Genomic DNA, 21,509 nt, shown 5'->3' with positions numbered 1-21,509 from the left:
GGGAAAATGTTAGAGTCCATTGCTAAGGAAGAAATAACAGGATATTTAGAAAAGCTTAACACAATCAAACAGAGTCAACATGGTTTTGTTAAAGGGAAATCATGTTTGACAAATTTGCTAGAGTTCCTTGAGGATATAACAAGCAGAGTTGATAAAGGGGAGCCGGTGGATGTAGTGTTTTTGGATTGCCAGAGGGCATTCAAAAAAGTGCCACATAAAAGGTTATTGTACAATATAGAAGCTCACGGTATTGAGGGTAATGTATTTGCATGGATTGAGGATTGGTTAACACATAGGAGACAGAGAATAGGGATTAATGGGTCTTTATCATGTTGGAAAGATATAACTAGTGGAGTGCCACAAGGATTAGTCTTAGGGACTCAGTCATTTACTATCTATGTTAATGACTTGGAGGAGGGGGCAGAGTGTAATGTATCCAAATTTGCTGACAATACAAAAATAGGTGGGAGGGCATGTTGTGATGAGGACATAAGGAATCTGCAAGTGGATATAGATAGGCTGAGTGAGTGGGCAAAAACTTGGCAAATGGAGTTTAATGTAGGGAAGTGTGGGGTCATGCACTTTGGTAGGAAGAATCAAAAGGCAGACTAATATTTAAATGAAGACAGACTCCAAAAAAGTGCAGCACAGATGGATCTTGATGTTTTTTTGCATGAAACACAAAAAGTTAGCATGCAGGTGCAGCAAGTAATTAAGAAAACAAATGGAATTTTGGCCTGTATTGCCAGGGGGTTGGAGTTTAAAAATAGGGAAGTCTTGCTATAACTGTACAGGGTGTTAGCGAAGCCGCTTCTGGAGTATTGTGTACAGTTCTGGTCCTCGTATTTAAGAAAGGATATTCTGGCATTGGAGGCAGTTCAAAAGAGATTCACCGGTTGATTCCTGGGATGAAGTACCTATCAAGAACAGCTAAACAGGTTAGGCCTTTATTCATTAGAGTTTAGAAGAATGAGGGGTGATCTTATTGAAACGTACAAGATTCTGAGGGGGCTTGACAGGGTAGATGTTGAGAAGATGTTTCCACTAGTGGGGGAATCTCGAACCAGGGGACATAGTTACAGAATAAGGGGACACTCATTTAAAACTGAGATGCAAAGGAATTTCTTTTCTCAGGCCGTGGTGAATGTCTAGAATTCTCTACTCCACAGAGTTGTGGAGGCTAGATCACTGAAAGTATTTAAAGAGGAGATAGATAAATGTTTGAAATATCGGGGAGTTGAGGGATATGAGGAATTGGCACGAAAGAGGAGTTGAGGCCTGAGGCAGATCAGCCATGATCTGATTGAATAGTGGGGCTGAATGGCCTCCTCCTGCTCCTATTTCTTATGTTCTTAAGAATACAATCATATCTAAATGATTGTGTGGAGTAAAATAGGACTTAACAAGTACATAGGAATTTTAAGTATGATTTAAGGTGAATATAGTAAAATGTGACTTGACGTGAACTTCATAGGGTGGAATTATCCCAGATCTGCACAAAGTGCAGTAAAAACCCAGGTTTTTGCGTCATATTGTCCCATTAATAATGCATTCGTGACAAACACTCCAGGTCTCTGGCCTCTGATTCGCCCGCCCTGTCATCACCTCAGGCTGTCAGTAATCCAGGTGCCATATTTAAAGGGTGCCCCTGCACAGAGTGAGCTCTCTCAAAGGGATCGAAAACTGATGAAAAAAAATTCATGGCTGCCAGAGGGAAGAAATATGCTGCTCCCACATTTAGCGAAACTTCCCTTGGGCACCTACTGGATGCAGTGGAGATCTGTCATCTGGGCAAAGACCAGCAAGCAAGGTCACCAGTCCAGCATGGAAGGCACCAACGTTTGGTAAAAGAGGACAGCCACCCAGTGCCAAAAGAGGATGAATGATCTCCTCCGTTCTGCCAGGGTAAGTCACTCCTCATCACTCTCAACTCACACACTCACAAACCTATCACACATCCACAGGCCACTCACTGCCAGTTCAAGGGACCATTCACTCTCTCACACACACCTTCATCTGCCCTGCGGACCATGCCTTCATCCCACCCTTGGCACCACTCACCACCCACACATGCCAGGCATCCTTCTTCTCATCTGGCCTGGCGGGCGTCCTGTTTACACTCCCTCCATCTGTCTTCATTGCAGGACAAGCTGGCACACAACAAAGGAGAGAGGTCACAGACTGGTGGAGGAATGCCCAACATCAAGGCCCTCACAGACTTTGAAAATACAGTCACCCAGCTGGCCAGCGACAACCTGGACAGTTCCTGTGCTGATGGTGAGGCCAGTGTTGCTCAAGCAAGTGAGGATCCAACAGTGCAATATACATCAGATAACCGTGCTGTGAGTCAGTTCCCCTGTTCCGCAGTCCCCTGCCATGCACTAATTACCCCTCCTTGCTTTAGCAGGTACATCTGGGAAGCAGCCGAGGGGGGTCCAAGTCCTGAAGACACCTCGGAAGAAGAATCTGAATACACCTTAATTGAAAACCCGTCACAGCGCTCACCCACACCCTCCACCAGCACAGAGACACACACCTCAGTGAGACCTACTTCTAGAGGGGCCACAATCTGGTGAGCACATGGCATTGTCTGATCCACAGCAGGCGGAGGTAGGGACTTCCCAGATGTCCGGCTCTCGGGGGGCTGCTGGAGGCCAGAAACCTGCTGAGTCTGAGTCAGATGACGAGCCTCTGGACTGGGTCATGTCACAGTTGCTGGAGCTGCAAAGGCAAGCTTAGGAACATCAGGAAGGGATGTCTGCCGCACTCCTCAGATTGCAAGGCATGATGGAGGAGTCCGTCCACCTTCAGTCTGAGGTGATAGCATGGGCATGCCAACGCGCCGAGGTCAACACTGGTAGGATGGCAACTGACATGGAGACATTGATCCAGGACATCGGTCCTGCACTATTGGTCTCCAACAGTGTCAAAGCGAGAAGGATGTGGGCTGGCTCAATCTCATTCCAGATTCCCCTTCTCCTCAAGGGGTCAGCCAGGGCCCTCGGGCATCCACAGGGAGGAGGATCAGCGGGTACACACCCCAGGGCCAGGGCCTTCCGCCCAGGCGATGCCAGGAGTGTCCGGCCCGTCCCAATACCCTCTTCCTGTGCTCCCTGCGAATGCGTAGTGCCCCTTCCTTGACATCCTACTGCTCGCGAGTGCTGCGCAAGGTTGTGCGAACTCACCGCCGAGTTCCCCTCGAAGTTCAGGTCGCCAGGTGTACACCTTTTAAAGGCAGTCGTACATTTGACATGGGCGGGTGATTCAGGTGAGCAGGGCTTATAATTAGATGCAAATATATTAAAATGAGATTCTCGATGTACTGCGGTGGGAATGTGGCCTGCCTTTGACGGGCGCAGTGGACAATCATAAACTGGTTTCACATTGGCGTAAAAGCAAATTTTGGCCTTCTTGCCATATTACTCCCAACCCCCCCAGCACACCATGACGCCCAACGCCAATGGGGTCGGAAAATTCCACCCGTAGTTTAAAATATGACTTATGAACATCTGAACACACGAAGTAGGCCATTCGGCCCCTCAAGACTGCCTCAGTGTTTAATAAGGTCAAGGCTGATCTGTTTGTGTTTCAAATTTCACCTTCCCATCTAGCCCCCTCCCATAACCTTTGATTCCTTTGCCTAACAAAAATCTATCTACCTCCACCTTAATAGTATTCAATGACCACTCCTCCACCACCTTCTGAGGCAGAGTTCCAAAGTCACACAACACTCTGAGGGAAAAAATTCTCCTCATCTCTGTCCTAAATTGATCCTGAATGGTCTTGACAAAGCAAGTGTGGAAATAATGTCATAAAAACAAAAAAACTGTGGATGCTGGAAATCCAAAACAAAAACAAAAACAGAATTACCTGGAAAAACTCAGCAGGTCTGGCAGCATCGGCGGAGAAGAAAAGAGTTGACGTTTCGAGTCCTCATGACCCTTTGACAGTCGAAGGGTCATGAGGACACGAAACGTCAACTCTTTTCTTCTCCGCCGATGCTGCCAGACCTGCTGAGTTTTTCCAGGTAATTCTGTTTTTGTTTTTGTTGTGGAAATCATGTCACCTCTTGTGGGTGAGTCCAGAACTAGGGACTGTTTTAAAATTAGGGGTCACCCTTTTAGGACACAGATGAGGAGAATTTTTTTCTCTCAGAGGGTTGTGCGACTCTGGAACTCTCTACCTCAGAAAGCGGTGGAAGTGGGGTCACTGAATATTTTTAAGGCAGAGGTAGATAGATTCTTGTTAACCAAGGGAATCAAAGGTTATCAGGGGTAAATGGGAATGTGGAATTCGAAACAAACAGATCAGCCATGGTCTTATTGAAGAGTGGAGCGGGCTCGAGGGGCCGAATGGCCTACTTATGCTCCTATTTCGGGTGCTCATATATTCGTGTGTCATGTTAGACAGGATTTACTCCTTTGCTCTTGAAATAGAGGATCAAATTTGATATTTTGATATGTGGGTGTCATATGATGATGTATGTTTGAAACCCAATACTTGTAAAACAGTTTCACGGCCTCAGGGTCCATCCTTACAGTTACTCAGTCACAAGGCAGGTTTCTGAGGGACAGTCCCTTGCACCAAGTCTCCTTGTCACTGATTGTTGATCTTGGAGGAAGTCCAATTATGAGGTGTTCAAAACTATGAGGACTTTTGATAAAATAGGTGGTGAAAAACTGTTCTCACTGACAGGAGGTACAGTAATGAGAGGTCACAGATTTAAAATAATTGGCAAAAAAAAGCAAAGGGCGATGAGTAAGATTTATTTATTTACTTACACAGTGAGCTGCTTGTGACCTGAGATGCATTGGCTGGGAGGTTGGTGGAATTAGGATCAACAGAAGCTTTTAAAAGGGAACTGGATAAATACTTGAAAAGGAAAAAGGAAATTCAGGGGAGTGGGACTGATTGGATAGCAATTGCAAACAGCCAGCACAGGCACGATGGGCCAAATGGTCTGTCTCCTTCTCTGCTGCATCATTCTACGTTCACTCCAAAAAGAAACTGGAATAGATTGCCTCTGTACAAGTGTGTTTATCTCCCGGTGTCAAGAAGGAAGTGACTGGCCTGTTTCAAATAATAATCCAATACCCAGAGTCAGTGGTGGAACTAGTTAGAGCCTGTGCTGTGGTTAACTAGAGGGAAGGTGAGGATGTGTTGGCATAGTGGTATTTTCACTAGACTAGCAATCTAGAGACCCAGGGTAATGCTCGAATCCACCATGGCAGATGGTGGAATTTGAATTCAATAAAAATCTGGATGATGGTCTGATGATGGCCATGAAACCATTGTCAGAAAAACCTATCCATTTCGCTAACGTCCTTGAGGGAAGGAAATCTGCCATCCTTACCTGGTCTGGCCTACATGTGACTCCAGACCCACAGCAATGTGGTTGAGTCTTAAAAAACACCCTCTGAACAAGCACAATTAAGGATGGGCAATAAATATTGGCCTAGCCAGCAAAGCCCACATCCCATGAATGAATATAAAAAAAACATATGGCTGTGATTAATGGAGCGTGTACAGTTCATGAAGATCCTGCATATGCTGGTATTTATGTCTCTTTGCCAACATAACTAAGAGCAAGTATGAACTCATGTACAGGGTCCATTTCTCAAATTTCTCTTTCTGTCCCCACTGTATTCCTCTCTCTCTATCTCTCAGTCTATCTCTCTTCCTTTCATGTTGGGGTGGGGAATGTTTGGACCTGACAGTGTGTTGCTCAGGATAGTCGTCTGAAACAAGCAGAATGATTTACATTGGAGATATATTGACCAGGCACATGGCAGAGGAGGAGTTTATTGAATTGGACAGTGTGGTTGATTGCGTTGTGTTCAGGAGCAGGATCCCTGGCTGATTTTTGTCTCTCTATCTGTAGCTTCTGGGAGAATGGAATGCTTTCGCTCTGATAAGCCGATTGGTCTCCCCTCTTCTGTAAATTTTTATGATTCTATGAATCCTAAATGGCCTAGTTTGAATTTTAACATTAAGATAAAAGCAAAATACCGTGGTTGCTGGAAATTTGAAATAAAAACAGAAAATACTGGAAAAACTCAGCAGGTCTGGTAGCATCTGTTAACACATTCTGCCATCTTACCTTTATGCCACTATCAGCACCTTCTTTAGTCTTTAACAATGCCATTACCATTCCCTTTGTCTTGCGTCCATGACATCTTGGTCAAATCTCTCGTGAGCTGCCCGACCTTCCATTTTGCTTCACCTACTCCACCCCCTGTTAAACGGTGCAAAATGCATCACATTTCCACTTCTCCTTAGCTCTGAAAAAGAGTCATACGGACTGGAAATGTTAACCCTGTTTCTCTCTCCACAAATGCTGCCAGACCTGCTGAGTTTTTTTTCAGCATTTTCTGTTTTTATTTTGAATTTTAACAGGGCCTGCCCTTGTTTTGAATTCCTGCAGCCGAAGGAGTAGTCTCTCGGTCCCTCCCCTATCAAATCCTTCTAACATTTTCAACATGGGATCAGATCACCTGTCAACTTTCAACACCCGAGGAAAGATGAGCCAAGTTTATGCAACCTAAACTTGTAACTTAACCCTCTTAAGGCAAGGTATCATTCTGAAAAGAGGCGCACATTTTTAAATCTCCCGGTATTTCTCTGAAGCGAAATACAAAGGACTGGCCACCCCTTTAAGAGCTGCAGTGGCCAGGATTAGTTTGCAGATTATTTAACAGAAATGTTGGGAGGGATATGAAAAGCTTTCTTAATGAGGATCAGTGCCTCGTCTCGAACCCAGATGCTACCCTTGGTTTTATGCTTGTGTTACTAATCCTGTTCAGAGACTGAGTAAACTAGGCCTGATTCCTGATGCCACAGACATGCACAGGACATCTCCCCGCTGAAAGCCATAAATCATTCTTGGGAGCTAAATTTAACTCTTTCATTTTGTTTTAACGGCGAGAGAGATTTAAAATTAAAATATTTCTTATTTATATTTCACTCTTCAAGACAGAATTAGCATTTATTCAGCACCTCAGGCCACCACCTCCCCAACCCCCACCTAAAAGCTTTACAGCCAATCAAAGCACTTTTTTTCCCAAAGTGTAACCACTGTTGCAACGCAGGAAGCGTGTCAGTCAGTTTGCGCACAGCAAGATCCCACAAACAGCAATTAAAATGAGCAGATATTGCTTTTCTCATTGACGTGGGTTGAGGGGTGACTATTGACCAGGACACCGGGTGAGAACTATCCCCCTCTCCTTCGGAATAGCGGCCACGGGGATCTTTTATGCCCATCTGAGAGGGTAGACTGGCCCCCCCCACCCCTCCCCAGTTTAACGTCCCATCTGGAAGGTGGTAGCTGCTGACTCAGGGGCAGGCGCACTCCCACAGGGTCACAGGCTACACTAAATCCTAACTTGACCTGTTCTGTGGCAACGGGGCAGATTCTGGCGCTCCTTAAACACCCTCTCCTGCTTTAAGATCCATCGACACCAATGGGCAACATCATCCCAGGTTTGCCCTAAGTGCAGTTGCAGGCAGAAAAAAGGATGTTTTACCTGCCGGCCGCAATGGCTGGTTTTCGCGCCTTGTCACCCCATTCCCCCCTCATCGATTATGCAGCCACAGGAAACACGCCTTCTCGCTGGCTGGCAGCCTCCAATTTGCCCGCCACACCGTTACCTTGCCCCTTCCTCGCTCAAGGCGCCATATTTAAACTGCAGCCGCCCACACGCTTCTCAACGCTTGCAGCCCAGCACTGCTCCGGTGGGACATGGCCCCAAGAGCCAAGAAGAGTGCAGGCCCCCCCAATTCGGTGACACATCCCTGGGACACTTTCTGGATGCCATAGAGGCCCGCCATGATGTCCTCTACTCCCGCTCTGACTGCAGGAGGCCCATCAGTCTCATCATTCCTGCTTGGGAGATGGTGAGTGCCAATGCTGCACACAAGAGGTCGGCCATCCAGTGCAGAAAACAGATAAATGGTCTCATCCGTGTTGCCAGGGTAGGGCAACCATCTCATCGCTCTAAACTCTCTGCCCATGTCTGAGGCCAGTTCTCCGCAATCGCCAAGCAAGCCCTAGACTTGCAGCCATTGAAAAGCCACCCCCGCCTTATGGCTGGCCTGGTAGGGTAGAGACCTGCCCGTGAGACTCCCTAAAAATGACATGGTGCTGTCTGTGAAGCCTGGCGCCGATGACTGCGAGTGCTGCCAGAAGCAAGATGGGCAAACAAACCTCGAAATTCCGAGGGAAGTGCAGCTCACCAAGTGCACGTCGCTTATGCACAGTTGTGAAACACGTTGAAGTGCCCAAATAATCCAGTGTGAGGGGATGACTCCATTGAGCAGGGCTTATAATTAGATGCAAATGTACTAAAATGACATTCCCGACATCTGGCAGTGCCATATTTAAACACGGCTCGCCAATGATGGGCAGAGTGGATGGTTGTAAACTGGTTTCACAATGGCGTAAACTGATTTTTGGCCTTCTCACCATATTGCCCACTCACACCCACCATGACGCTCGACGCCAACAGGGGTGGAAGATTCCGGCCAATGTCTTTTGCTTCTAGTTTTTTGATATGAGGCACCAACTACCTGTTCTTAAAATTTAAACCTTCGCCGCCATCTCAGCAATCTCGAATGGAAAAACATGGGGTAAGGCAGCGGATTACGTTCCTGCCATATCCCCAACCCCACATGGAAGATCCCATCCAACTTGTCTCCCACACTCAGTACATCCAATTGGTTCAAAGATTGCAACTGTAAATCAGGAGCAGATTGCAACCAAACAGGATTAGGGAACCAACCAGTGAACAGACGCCATAGAGAAATGACCAGCTAATCTGTCATGGTGATGCTGGTAGACCTCTGGAGTAGGACTAGAACCTACAACGTTCTGACTCCACAGCTGACGCAGAAAATCTAATTTCAGGGCTTCTGCCTCAATGGCAGCAGCCCTCAGACAAGTTCCGGGATGGGCGGGGGAGGGGGTGTTCGAGAGGGCTTTTTGAAGAGGAGGTGGAATAGTGAGTGCGTGTGTGGAGAGGGCCTGATCGTGACTCCCATGGACTCATGGGCGGGGGGAGCACTCCTGCTCATGTTAAGGTTAATGAAAGAAAACAATTGCATTTATATAGCACTTTTCACAACATTGGAGCATCCCAACCTGCTGTTTAGCCAATGATGCCCTTTTGAAGTGTTGTCACTGTTGAAATATAGGAAGCGCAGCACAAAGTTTGACCATTTCAAGCACCAACATACAGCAACGTGTTAATGACCAGGTAATCTGTTTTAATGATGTTCGTTGAGGGATAAACATAGACAAAGTCTAGGCTTTTATAACCTACATCATTTACATTTTGCTGTTTAGTTTTACAACTTGCTCTCTCCTGACATTACTCTGAAAATTTTGCTTGAACTCTTCAATTCCAATGAAATCTAAGGAATTCCTGTTGAACTAAAAAACTCATGGCCAAAAAAACCCCATCATTGTCCCAATCTCAAAGCACTTTTGTAGTTAAATTGAATAGTTTGGCTCTTCACTTGGGCACCTCAATAATTAGGTCCTATGTTTATAAATAGTCCATGATTTCATAATCACTTATCTACTGTGACTTTGAAAAACAAACCAATATAGTGATGCATATCAGACAAAATAGAGATAATCAAAATAATGGATGATTTCAGGATGCAAAATGGTCAGTGTGGCATTGCCTATTTCCACAATGGGCATTTGAAGATGGTATATATTTTGAGTAGAGTGATTCCAGATCATAGTTTTCATTCTTCCTGTCTGGGCACCTTAAGAGTGTGGGTGATATTACTGAGTGTTGCGCTGAAGGTGTGGGGACTATTATTGAGTGTTGCGCTAAGGGTGTGGGGACTATTACTGAGTGTTGTGCTGAGGGTGTGGGGACTATTATTGAGTGTTGCGCTGAGGGTGTGGGGACTATTACTGAGTGTTGCGCTGAGGGTGTGGGGAATATTACTGAGTGTTGTGCTGAGGTGTGGGGAATATTACTGAGTGTTGTGCTGAGGGTGTGGGGAATACTACTGAGTGTTGTGCTGAGGGGGTGGGAATATTACTGAGTGTTGTGCTGAGGGTGTGGGGAATATTACTGAGTGTTGTGCTGAGGGTGTGGGGAATATTACTGAGTGTTGCGCTGAGGGTGTGGGGAATATTACTGAGTGTTGCACTGAGGAGTGTGGAGAATATTACTGAGTGTTACACTCTGGGTGTAGGGAATGTTGAGTGTTACACTGAGGGTGTGAGGAAAGTTACTGGCTGTTACACTGAGGGTGTGGAGAATATTACTACGTGTTACACTGAGGGTGTGAGGAATGTTACTGACTGTTACACTGAGGGTGTGGAGAATATTACTGAGTGTTACAATGAGGGTGGGGAATACTACTGGGTGTTATACAGAGGATGTGGGGAATGTTACTGACTGTTATACTGAGGGTGTGGAGAGTGTTATTGAATGTGGGGAATGTTACTGAGGTTATGGGGAATGTTACTCAGTGTTACAGTGAGGAATGTGGAGAATATTACTGAGTGTTACACTGAGGAGTGTGGAGAATATTACTGAGTGTTACACTCTTGGTGTAGGGAATGTTGAGTGTTACACTGAGGGTGTGAGGAAAGTTACTGGCTGTTACACTGAGGGTGTGGAGAATATTACTGAGTGTTACAATGAGGGTGTGAGGAATGTTACTGACTGTTACACTGAGGGTGGGGGAATATTACTGAGTGTTACACAGAGGATGTGGGGAATGTTACTGACTGTCACACTGAGGGTGTGGAGAGTGTTATTGAATGTGGGGAATGTTACTGAGGTTATGGGAATGTTACTCAGTGTTACAGTGAGGAATGTGGAGAATATTACTGAGTGTTACACTGAGGGTGTGGGGAAAGTTACTGTGTTACACTGAGAGTGTGGAGAATATTACTGAGTGTTACACTGAGGGTGTGGGGAAAGTTATTGTGTTAAACTGAGAGTGTGGAGAATATTACTGAGTGTTACACTGAGAATGTAGGGAATGTTACTGAGTGTTAATCTGAGGGGTATGAGGAATGTTACTGAGTTCTACACTGAGGGGTGTGGGGAAACTACTGAGTGTTCACTTGGGAAATGTTACTGAGTGTGATAATGAGGGTTTGGGAAATGTCAATGAGTGATACATGTTACTGAGTATTATACTGTGCTGTGAAAGTCACTGAATTTTACAATGAGGGTGTGGGGAATGTTACTACATGTCACACTGTGGGAATGGGGAAAGTTACAGAGAAACATAGTAAATAGGAGCAGGAGTAGGTCATTCGGCCCTTTGAACCTGCTCCACCATTCAATATGATAATGGCTGATCCTCTATCAACAACATACTCCCTCTCCCTCCCCATAACTTTCGACGCCTTTAGGGTCCAATCAATCTATTTCCTTCTTAAATATATTCAGTGACTTGTCCTCCACAGCCCTCTGTGGTAGAGAATTCCACAGGGTCACCGGCCTCTGGGTGAAGATGTCTCTCCTGATCTCAGTCCTAAATGGTCTACCAGTATCTTGAGACTGTGACCACTTGTTCTAGACCCCCCAGCCAAAGGAAACATCATCCCTGCATCTAGTTTGTTCATCCCTGTCAGAATTTTATACGTTTCAATGAGATCTCCTCTCATTCTTCTAAACTCCAGTGAATACAGGCCTAGTCGGCCCAATCTCTCCTCTTACGAGAATCCTGCCATCCCAGGAATCAGTCTGGTGAACCTTCACTGCTCTCCTTCTGTGGCAAGTATATCCTTTCTTAGGTAAGGAGACCAAGACTACACGCAATACTCCGGGTGTGTTCTCACCAAGACCCTGTACAGCTGCAGTAATACATCCTTGCTCCTGTACTCAAGTCCTTTCGCAATGAAGGCTAACGTACTATCTTCCTTCATAACTGCTTGCTGCACCTGCATGCTTGCTTTCAGTGGTTGGTGTACAAGGATAACTTCACACTTACCCACCTGATACTGCATCATTCGTCCACTCACTCAACATGTCTAGAAAGCCTTGAAGCCTCTTAACATCCCCTCACCGCTCATATTCCCACCAAGTTTTGTGCCGTCAGCAAACTTGGAAATATTACATTTGGTTCCCTCATCTAAATAATTGATATATATATTGTGAATAGCTGGGGCCCAAGCACTGACCCTTGCAGTACCCCACCAATCACCACCTGCTATTCCAAAAAAGACCCATTTATTCCAACTCTCTGTTTCCTGTCTGCTAACCAATTCTTAATCCATGCCAATATATTACCCCCAATCCCATGTGCTTTAATTTTACATGCTAACCTCTTCATTAAATGCTTTCTGAAAATCTAAATACACCACATCCACTGGTTCTCCCTTATCTATTCTGCTAGTTACATCCTCAAAAAACTCCAGTAGGTTTGTCAAACACGATTTCCCTTTCATAAATCCATGTTGACATTTTTTAATCTCGTAGATATTTTCTAAGTGTCCTGTTATCACAGCCATTATAATAGACTCTAGCATTTTCCCTACTACTGACGTTAGTTTAACCGGTCTGTAATTTGCTGTTTTCTCCCTCCCTTCTTTCACCCTGAGGGGTGTGGGGAAAGTTACTCAATGTTACACTGAGGGAAGTGGGCTGTGTTTGTGCAGTGAGGATGTGGGTCAGTAAGTTACTACAATGCTATGTTTCTTTTTTTGACCAGTTTTCAGCGCATTTACAGAGATGACGAACCAATCAGACATTCATATCCCAGACCGTCACCCAAGCCTGGATGAATTGCCCAAACCTCCTTTCTCGAAGCACTGCACTTGGCTGGAAAGAAATCTCCTGCTCCTGTTGACCGTTCTTGGTAAGACTGCATCGCCACTAAATCTATTTTTATGATTCAGCTCCGAACCCCTGATACAGGTGAGGGGAGGGAATATGCACAGGACCCCCTTGTTCTCAAAGTAGATAATACAAGAGCTGGGATGTGACACACTACAAAGACCTACATTTATGAAGCACCATTCATGGCTGCAGGATGCCTCAAAGCACTTCACAGCAAACGAAGTACTCTTTTTTTGAAGTTTAGTCACTGTTGTGACGTAAGAAACGTGCACAGCAAGCTCCCACAAACAACAATGTGATAACGACCAGATAATTTAGTTTAGTGATGTTGATTGAGGGATGAGTATTGGCCAGGGGACTGGGGAGAACTCCCCTGCTCCTACTCAAAATAGCACCACAGGGTCCTTAACACCTGAGAGGGCAGACAAGCCCTCTCATTGGAAAGACAGCACTGTGAACAGTGCAGCACTCCCTCAGTACTGCGTTGGGGTGGATCAGCCAGGATCGTGGGTTCCTGTCTCTGCAGTAGGACTTGTTCCTACATGAGAAGGTTGTGGGTTCAAGTATGTGTTACCCACCGAGCCATAAGTGACACCGAGGTGCTAAAATGTACCACAGAAGCTATAGAATGAAAGAACATGTATCTATAGAACAGATTTCAGGGCACTTAAAGCATGTCGCAAAGCCTCTGGCCAGAATCGTCCACTCCTGTTGGTGGCGGGGGTCATGGTGGCCGGAGTGGGTGGGACAATTTGGCGTGCGGGGCAGAAATCAGTTTCGCACCGGAGTGAAATCACAGCGGGATCATCCGGTGGTGCCCAACATGGCGGAACGCGAATCCCGCTGGAGGCCGGTGTGAACCCGATTTACATCCTGCTAATCGGATGCAAAGTGAGGCCTGACTGGAATTGTGTGTCCCCGCACCCCCCCCCCACACCCACCCCCCCCCAACCCCCCACCCCCACCCACCACTCCCAATTTACCGTTATGCCGGCGGGAAAAGACGCCAGCCCGGAACGCGTCTGGACAAGAGTGACGTGCAGAGGCCGGGTCTCACCGTTAGGGCCTTGCTCAGGTCGTGGATATCCCTGAGGAAGAAGGTGCCGGGGCTCCACAGCTACCGGACCCTGGAGGAACACGTGCATCGCACGCTGGGTGGATCCTCGCGCACATGGCTCCTCCCCGAAGAGGCCCGTGGGAGGTGGGAAGCCTCCGCGCAGCAGCTTTGACCTCGCTGAGGCTTCGGGCCTCACGTTGGGCTCGCACCACCTTTCATGGTCTCATGCTTCAGAACTTCACGGTCTAGGCCATGGGCTGGTGCAGAGGATTGGCGAACGGGGCAGGGAGAGAGGAAGGCCTATGTGTGAGTGGGAGCGGAATGTGTACCGGGAGGAGAGTGAGGTTGGGAGGCTGGGAGGAGAGGGAGTAAGGTGTTGTGGGGGGAGGGGGGGGTGGGGCGGAGATGTTGGGAGGGGGAAGGAGGGTGCCCAGTAGGAGAGAGGAGGAGGGAGTACGAGAGGTTGGCGGGGGTGGGGGGGAGGAGGGTGTGATGGGGAGAGTGCTGCAAGTGGGGAGGTAGGTGTAAGGGGAGAGGAAGGTGTAAGGGAAGGGGATCGGAGGGGGGAACATGCCTGGGAGGAGGAGGAAGGTCTCTATGGGGAGGAGAGAGTTCAGAGGGGTAAAGGTGGCCGGGTGGGGGAAGGCGTTGGGGGTGGGGGTGGTGGAATGTCCAGGTGAACATGCAAGGGAGGGGTTTGTGGAGTCAATGACTGCCTCCTGGGGAGTGAACTCAGGGTGGGTGTGGTAGGAGGGAATGGTGAGTGTGAGAGGGGGCAGAGGGAGCCAGTAGGGTGGGAGGGTGAGGGTGTATCCATACCAGTAGAAGGGACAGCGAAAGTGATTGTTGGGGACACGGAGGCAAACACAGACTCTGGGGGTGGGAAGGAGGAGGTCAGGGTGGTCAATGTGGATGGGGGGTGGGATTTTCAGGAAGGTAGGGAACATGAACGTTAACCTGGACTTCCTGGAATTACAAGGGTTTGGGCTATAGGGTAACGTTAGGAAGGTGGAAGGTGTTGCCAGGCGGGTGGACGTGACAGGGGAAAGGACATGGGTGACCAGGGGAGGGGAAAGGGTGCGGGAGCTGATCAGAGAGAGACTTGACAGTTACCATGTTTCTCAAATCGAAAGTGAGCAGAGCCTCATGTCAGACGGGCAGAGGTGCTGCATGGGAGCGCAGTCATTGGGCAGGCGGAGATGCAGGTCAGCTCCGAGGCACAACTGAAAGAGAACGCCAGCAGGCAGCATTGAAGATTCTCGGGACAGAGAGATGAGTGTGATGGATGAAGGCTCCGCGTGTGTGGGAGAGCGCTTGCACAAGGCTCCGAAAGACCCCGCTACATAAGCTTTTCTCCCCCAAGAATCACTCATGGTCTCTGGTTGCATGTAGTTGAACTGCTCACGGGGGAGGGGGGGATGCAGGAGGAGGACTCACGAAACCTGTCAATGAAGCTGAAGGACAACATTGCACATCATCCGGTGAAAGTGAATATAGTTTTGGATTATTAAGTGACAAAATGTGTTCACCCATGCAACCACTTGTGATCAGAATTTCTTAACTTTTCTAGGCCTAGAACCTCTTCTAGGCGCTGCCCTGACATCCGCAGCAGGGGTGGAGACAGCCTGCGCAATGGTTGGCTCTGTTGTCTCTGATGGCTTTGGTGTGGGTCCTCTGGGGAGCTGAGGCCTGGAGGGCCCTGGCTTGCTTTGGCTGTCCTCCTGTGGGCAGCTGCTCCCTCTGCGGTGACAGAGGCGAGGTTGAGGTCAGCAGTGGGTGGGGAGGGTGATGTTGGTGCTGGGTAGGGAGGGAGCTGGTGGGTGAGGGTGGGGGTGGTCACAGGCAAAAGGAGAACTCCCTGGGTTTGTTCAGATGGCTCAAATAGATCTGTAATAACACATCATTTCAACCTTGTTGAGAAGCAGTGATACCTCGCAAACCACAAGTGTGAAGCAGGAGTGTTTTTCACTGAGAACAAGAGATCCCTGAGATGTGCTTGCACCTTGTTAGATGCTCCAGAGTGCCTTATTCTGCATATCATGTAGAAAGATTGACTTCTGCCTGTTTCCAGATGCCTCCAGTGATTATATCATGGTAAGGTTCAAATGATTGGTAGGGAAGTGGAATAATGTTACATCTGGAGACCTCAGAGATCCTGCTTGTGGTTAGCCTGGACACTGTGTCCATGTTACAGGCTAAAAATAGGCACTAAAGCATCCAGTGTGGCGGACGGAACATTTCACCGCATTCTGAGCTGGGTAAGTGCGCCATCTGCCAAATCGACATGGGCATAAAGTGAGGCATCCAGGACCCACATCTGAATCAGGCACTAAGTCTCTTTGCATATGCAAATAAGGGCTCTAATGTTAATGTTATTGCATTGCTAAGGTTAAGGATATACAGGTAGAGGGTATTGATTAAGTATCTTGAGCAAGTATAAAAAATGGACTGCTGGGACACTGGGGTGCTGGCAAGAGGCAGAGATATCTAATGCTGCATTCTTTGAATTAATCTACTATCAAGAAAAAAATGTGTGTCCAGTTTCATACTTCACTATCTGGCTGGGATTCATTTAACCCCTAACACCTGGTCCCCTAAACAGGCGACATCACAGTTAGGCCATATTTCCCTCCAAAATCCTGTGAAAATTACAGCCCTTAATTATTGCTAATTAAATAGATTACGCTTTTTCTTCAAACTGGGTTATAGCGGAGTGTGTGATACAATGAGATACGTCTTCGCCCCTTGTGCTGCTGGGCATATGGACACCTTAGTGGGCAAGAGATTGTACCACCCTCCTAAGAACAAGTCTTCTGTCCACACGGTTCCTTCTCTCTGTTTCAAAAACGTTGGAGAAAAATATGTCTTCAGTTAACTGGTTGACATTTCGTGTAATGTTTTGAAGGTTTGGTTTAGTGTGGATTTGACATGATTTATGACTATCTGGTTGCGAATATATATAAACCATCCAAATCCCTCGACCAAACTGGAATTCACTCCTGGTAATCTGTTCTTCTATATATAAACCATCCAAATCCCTTGAATAGATTCCAGTCTGAAACACTAAAACTAAAGCAAAACACTGCGGATGCTGGAAATCTGATTTAAAAAGAGAAAGTGCTGGAAAAACTCAACCGGTCTGCCAGCATCTGTGGAGAGAGAAACAGAGTTAACATTTCACGTCTCATATGACTCTTCTTCAGAATCCGAAGAAAAGGAAGAGTCATGTCGGACTCAGAACTTTAAACTCTCTTTCACTCTCCACAGATGCTGCCAGACTGGCTGAATATTTTCTGTATCTATTCCAGTCTGGAACTCACGTGTGTGTGTGTGTGTGTGTGTGTGCGCGCGCTTGCGCATACGTGTATGTGTGTGTGCATACATGTGTGTGCGGCACATGGCTTCTGCAGTTTTCTTTAAAAGATGGTAGTGGCTCATTGTTCTGTTTGACTAACACTGTGTCTGCATATTATTGTGTTTCTATTATGTTTGCATCACACAGTTAAACACTTCTGTTGTAGAATTAAGCTTGTGGTTTCCTCAAATGTAGGGCAGTTTGCAATGAAACTGCGAGATAAATATAACAAGGGTATGTTTGATTTCTTAATCCGGTTGAAATTCCTGGAACGGTTTGGTTTTATTGTTGCGGCTGTGAATGTATGGAGCGTGGATTATGACATACTGTGGACTGTCAGTCCTTATTTCTCACTGGTTTTTCCCTTTGTTGGGGGTAGAGGGGGAAAATGCAGTAATTTGAATGGTTCTAGGGGGAAAATGGGAAAGAACTTGCATTTATATAGCACCTTTCCCAACCTCAGGATGTTCCAAAGCGTTTCATAGCCAATGAAGTATTTCTGAAGTGTAATTACTGTCGTAATGTAAAAGCATGGTAGCCAGTTTATGCTCCACAAATGTGTAATATGACCAGATAATCTGTTTTACTGATGTTTGCTGAGGGATATATATTGACCGGGGCTCTGCCGCATCCTCCAGATTCAATGGGAGGACCATCGGACAAACGCTAGCGTCCTTCTTGAAGCAAAACTCTTACAAAATCAACTATGATGGACTGGACACTGACCGGATGGCCGAAAACCACTTCTCCCACCAGGTCCCGTTTTCCCAAGTCTCAAATGGCCGGTGTTCCAGGGGAGAGAGAGAAAACACTCCAAAGACACTCTGAAGTTCTCCTTGAAGTACGGCAGCATTGACATTAATGAGCAGCAGGAGCTCGCTACCAATCGTTCAGAATGGCGACAACTTATCCTTTAAGCTGCATCACGCTCTGAGTCAAGCATCTTAATGATGAGGCAGAGCAGCAGCAGGAAAGGAAAGGGAAGCAAATCCCTTGTGGGACGCTCTGCCCCATATTCGGCTGGAAAATCGTCCTGTTCACTCACATGAAGACCCAATGACGTAAACTTGCCACCCTGAATAAATGTTATCTGCGAATCAACGACAATATATTGACTGGGACATCAGAATACTTGCCTGCTCTTCTTCAAAGTAGTGCCACGTTTTACTTGATGGGGAGACAGGGCCTTAGCTTAATGTCTGAACTGAAAGGTGACACCTCCAACACTCAGTGCCGCACAGGCTGAGTCTGACTGGATTCTGTGCCTGAATCTCTGGGGTGGGACTTGAACCTACAAGCTTCAGGGTTGCTACCCGCGGGGCCACACCTGACATCTCAAAGCGGTGGGGGGGCGGGTGGTGATGAGAGGAGCTCCTCACATTTGCAGGTTAATAGGTGCAGTTATTACAAGGTAAAGTGGAAGGCTTCCTTCTCCAACGTTGTCCAACACTCAACTTTTCTCCCGTGTTCAGGAGGACACTGGGCCTTTCCCAGAATGCAGCAGTGGAGACCTAACCCGGTCTCCCGGCCTATTTGCTGGGTTAAGTCAAAAGGAGGATGCAGGGAACGTCAGTCATTTTATAGAGATCTCAATGAGGGGTTAACTGAGAGTCATTATGCAGATATATCCCTTAGAAAGAGGGACTGAGACACCAGTCAGTGTGCAGATATCTCCCTGAGCGAGAGGGGACTGAGAGACACCAGTCAGTGTACAGATATCTCCCTGAGAGAGAGGGATTAGAGACACCAGTCAGTGTGCAGATATCTCCCTGAGCGAGAGGGGACTGAGAGACACCAGTCAGTGTGCAGATACCTCCCTGAGCGAGAGGGGACTGAGCAACACGTCAGTGTATAGATATCTCCCTGAGAAACAGAGGAACTGAGCGACACCAGTCAGTGTACAGATATCTCCCTGAGAGACAGAGGGACTGAGAGACACCAGTCAGTGTACAGATATCTCCCTGAGAGAGAGTGACTGAGAGACACCAGTCAGTATACAGATATATTCCTTAGAAAGAGGGACTGAGAGACACCAGGCAATGTACAGATATCTCCCTGAGAGAGAGGGATTAGAGACACCAGTCAGTGCGCAGATATCTCCCTGAGAGAGAGAGGGGACTGAGAGACATCAGTCAGTGTACAGATATCTCCCTGAGAGAGAGAGGGACTGAGAGACACCAGTCAGTCTACAGATATCTCCCTGAGAGAGAGAGGGACTGAGAGACACCAGTCAGTGTACAGATGTCTCCCTGAGAGAGAGAGGGACTGAGCGACACCAGTCAGTGTACAGACATCTCCTTGAGAGAGAGAGGGACTGAGAGACACCAGTCAGTGTGCAGATATCTCCCTGAGAGAGGGACTGAGCAACACGTCAGTGTGCAGATATCTCTCTGAGAGAGAGAGGGACTGAGAGACACCAGTCAGTGTACAGATATCTCCCTGAGAGAGAGGGACTGAGAGACACCAGTCAGTGTACAGATATCTCCCTGAGAGAGAGAGGGACTGAGAGACACCAGTCAGTGTACAGATATCTCCCTGAGAGAGGGACTGAGCGACAGCAATCAGTGTACAGATATCTCTCAGAGAGAGAGGGACTGAGCGACAGCAGTCAGTGTACAGATATCTCACTGAGAGAGAGAGGGACTGAGAGACATCAGTCAGTGTAAAGATACCACAGTGAAATATGGGCTGAGAGTTGCCAGCCATTGTACAGACATCTCCCTTTTTAATGTTGAAGATTAGGTTGCAATTTTCAAGAGTAGAGCTGCTCTTTAAAAGAAGATTACAGATGGAATTGAACCCAAGGCAGCATCACATGTTTCCTCTTGAAACAGAGAGCACTCCATTAATTCATGCTTCCTTTGACCTCTTTGATGATCTCATAATTGCTTCTTGATCAGAAGGGATTGGAATTTCATTAGGACTGCAATGTTCCTGCGTAAATCCGAGGTAAATAAGAAATTAAAGTGGGAGCAAATCCCTCGGACGGCTGTTGTTGGCTTTTCTTTTAATCAACCTCTGCTCGGCATTTGAAGAGAAGAAAAGATGGTCGACTCAAAGCCATTGAGTGTCACAAATCTACCAACTCCAGCAAACTTAAATCGTTGAAGGGTGAATCTCTTTGCTATTCATTAAGCAGGTTTAAGAATCAGATTGGATCTCCGAAGGATCTACTCTAAGCTGAGGCAAATGTCAGGGCACTTTTTGTTATAAGGTGGATGGTATCAGCACCGCCACATCTGAGTCAGAAGATCACGGGCAGAATTTTTACACTGATTCGGGCTGGAAGGGGCCTGATCTGAATGGGCGTGAAACCGCGCTAGATGACGTCGGGCGAGCGAGCGTCCCGACATCTTCCCACGCTCGCGCAAAAGCCGGAAGCAAGCCCGCCAACTGTTAAGAGGGCAATTAATCCCACTAACAGCGCAATTGTCTGTTGGCGGACGGGTGAATCGGTCAGGTGGCCTTTGCATTTCTCAGCAAACCTCATCCAAGGGCGGGCTGAGGTTTCCGTTATTAAATAAAGTAAAAATGGAAATCTGTGGACCGCGCTTTTATAACCCACATGTTCAGGTCCCTGACTGTGATGCTTGGACATTTTTTCTCCCGATTTTAAAAACTTTATTTCCTGGGTTTCGGGCCTTCCGCTCCCTGAGGCTGCTTTCCAGCCCTTAGGGAGCTTTCTGCCAGCGCTCGCTCATGCCTGCATTGACATCATCGCCCGCCCTCCTCCCACCTCCCCCCCACTCCACCCCGGCAGCGCACGCTTCACTCTGGCTGGCCGTTAACTGGCCAGAGTGAAACCACGGTCGGCAGTCCATTCCCCGCCTGATCCCGGGCCCTGCCAATTGCACCCGCCCACCGAGCTATAAATTCAGGCCCGTGTGTTCAAGCCCCACCCTCGAGGCTTGCACTACCCCTGCAATAAGGAGGGGGTGCTGCACTGTCAGAGGCACTGCTTTTCAGATGAGGCATTAAAACCGACACCCATTCTGCTCTAAAAGATGCTAGGACAACATCTCTAAGAAGAGCAGGGGAGTTCTCCCTAGTGTCTTGGTCAAAATATATCCCTCAACCAACATCACTAAAAAGATTATTCTGGTCATTATGACATTACTGTTTGTGGGTGCTGGCTGTGCGCAAGTTGGTTAGCGTGTTTTCTATATTATAGCAGCGACTACGCTTCAAAAAATACTTTTCTGGCACTTTGGAATGGTCTGAGCTTGTGAAAGGCACTACATAAATGCAAGTCTTTCTCTAGTCTGTGTGTATGTGTGTG

General features: G+C 47.2%; 1 protein-coding gene across 1 annotated transcript in view; it reads left to right on the top strand.

Moving 5' to 3' along the window:
• Window positions 1–12,710: 12,710 nt before the first annotated feature.
• The window catches only part of LOC121271498 (excitatory amino acid transporter 2-like), a 36,340-nt gene continuing 27,541 nt past the window's right edge, over window positions 12,711–21,509 (top strand). The window contains exon 1 of the mRNA XM_041177481.1: window positions 12,711–12,837. Coding sequence (XP_041033415.1) covers window positions 12,711–12,837 — 127 coding nt within the window. The remainder of the gene's footprint in view (window positions 12,838–21,509) is intronic.

Source organism: Carcharodon carcharias, chromosome 31 (genome assembly GCF_017639515.1).
Source record: "Carcharodon carcharias isolate sCarCar2 chromosome 31, sCarCar2.pri, whole genome shotgun sequence".
Lineage (NCBI taxonomy): Eukaryota > Metazoa > Chordata > Chondrichthyes > Lamniformes > Lamnidae > Carcharodon > Carcharodon carcharias.
This window is presented reverse-complemented; position numbering and strand designations above follow the sequence as displayed.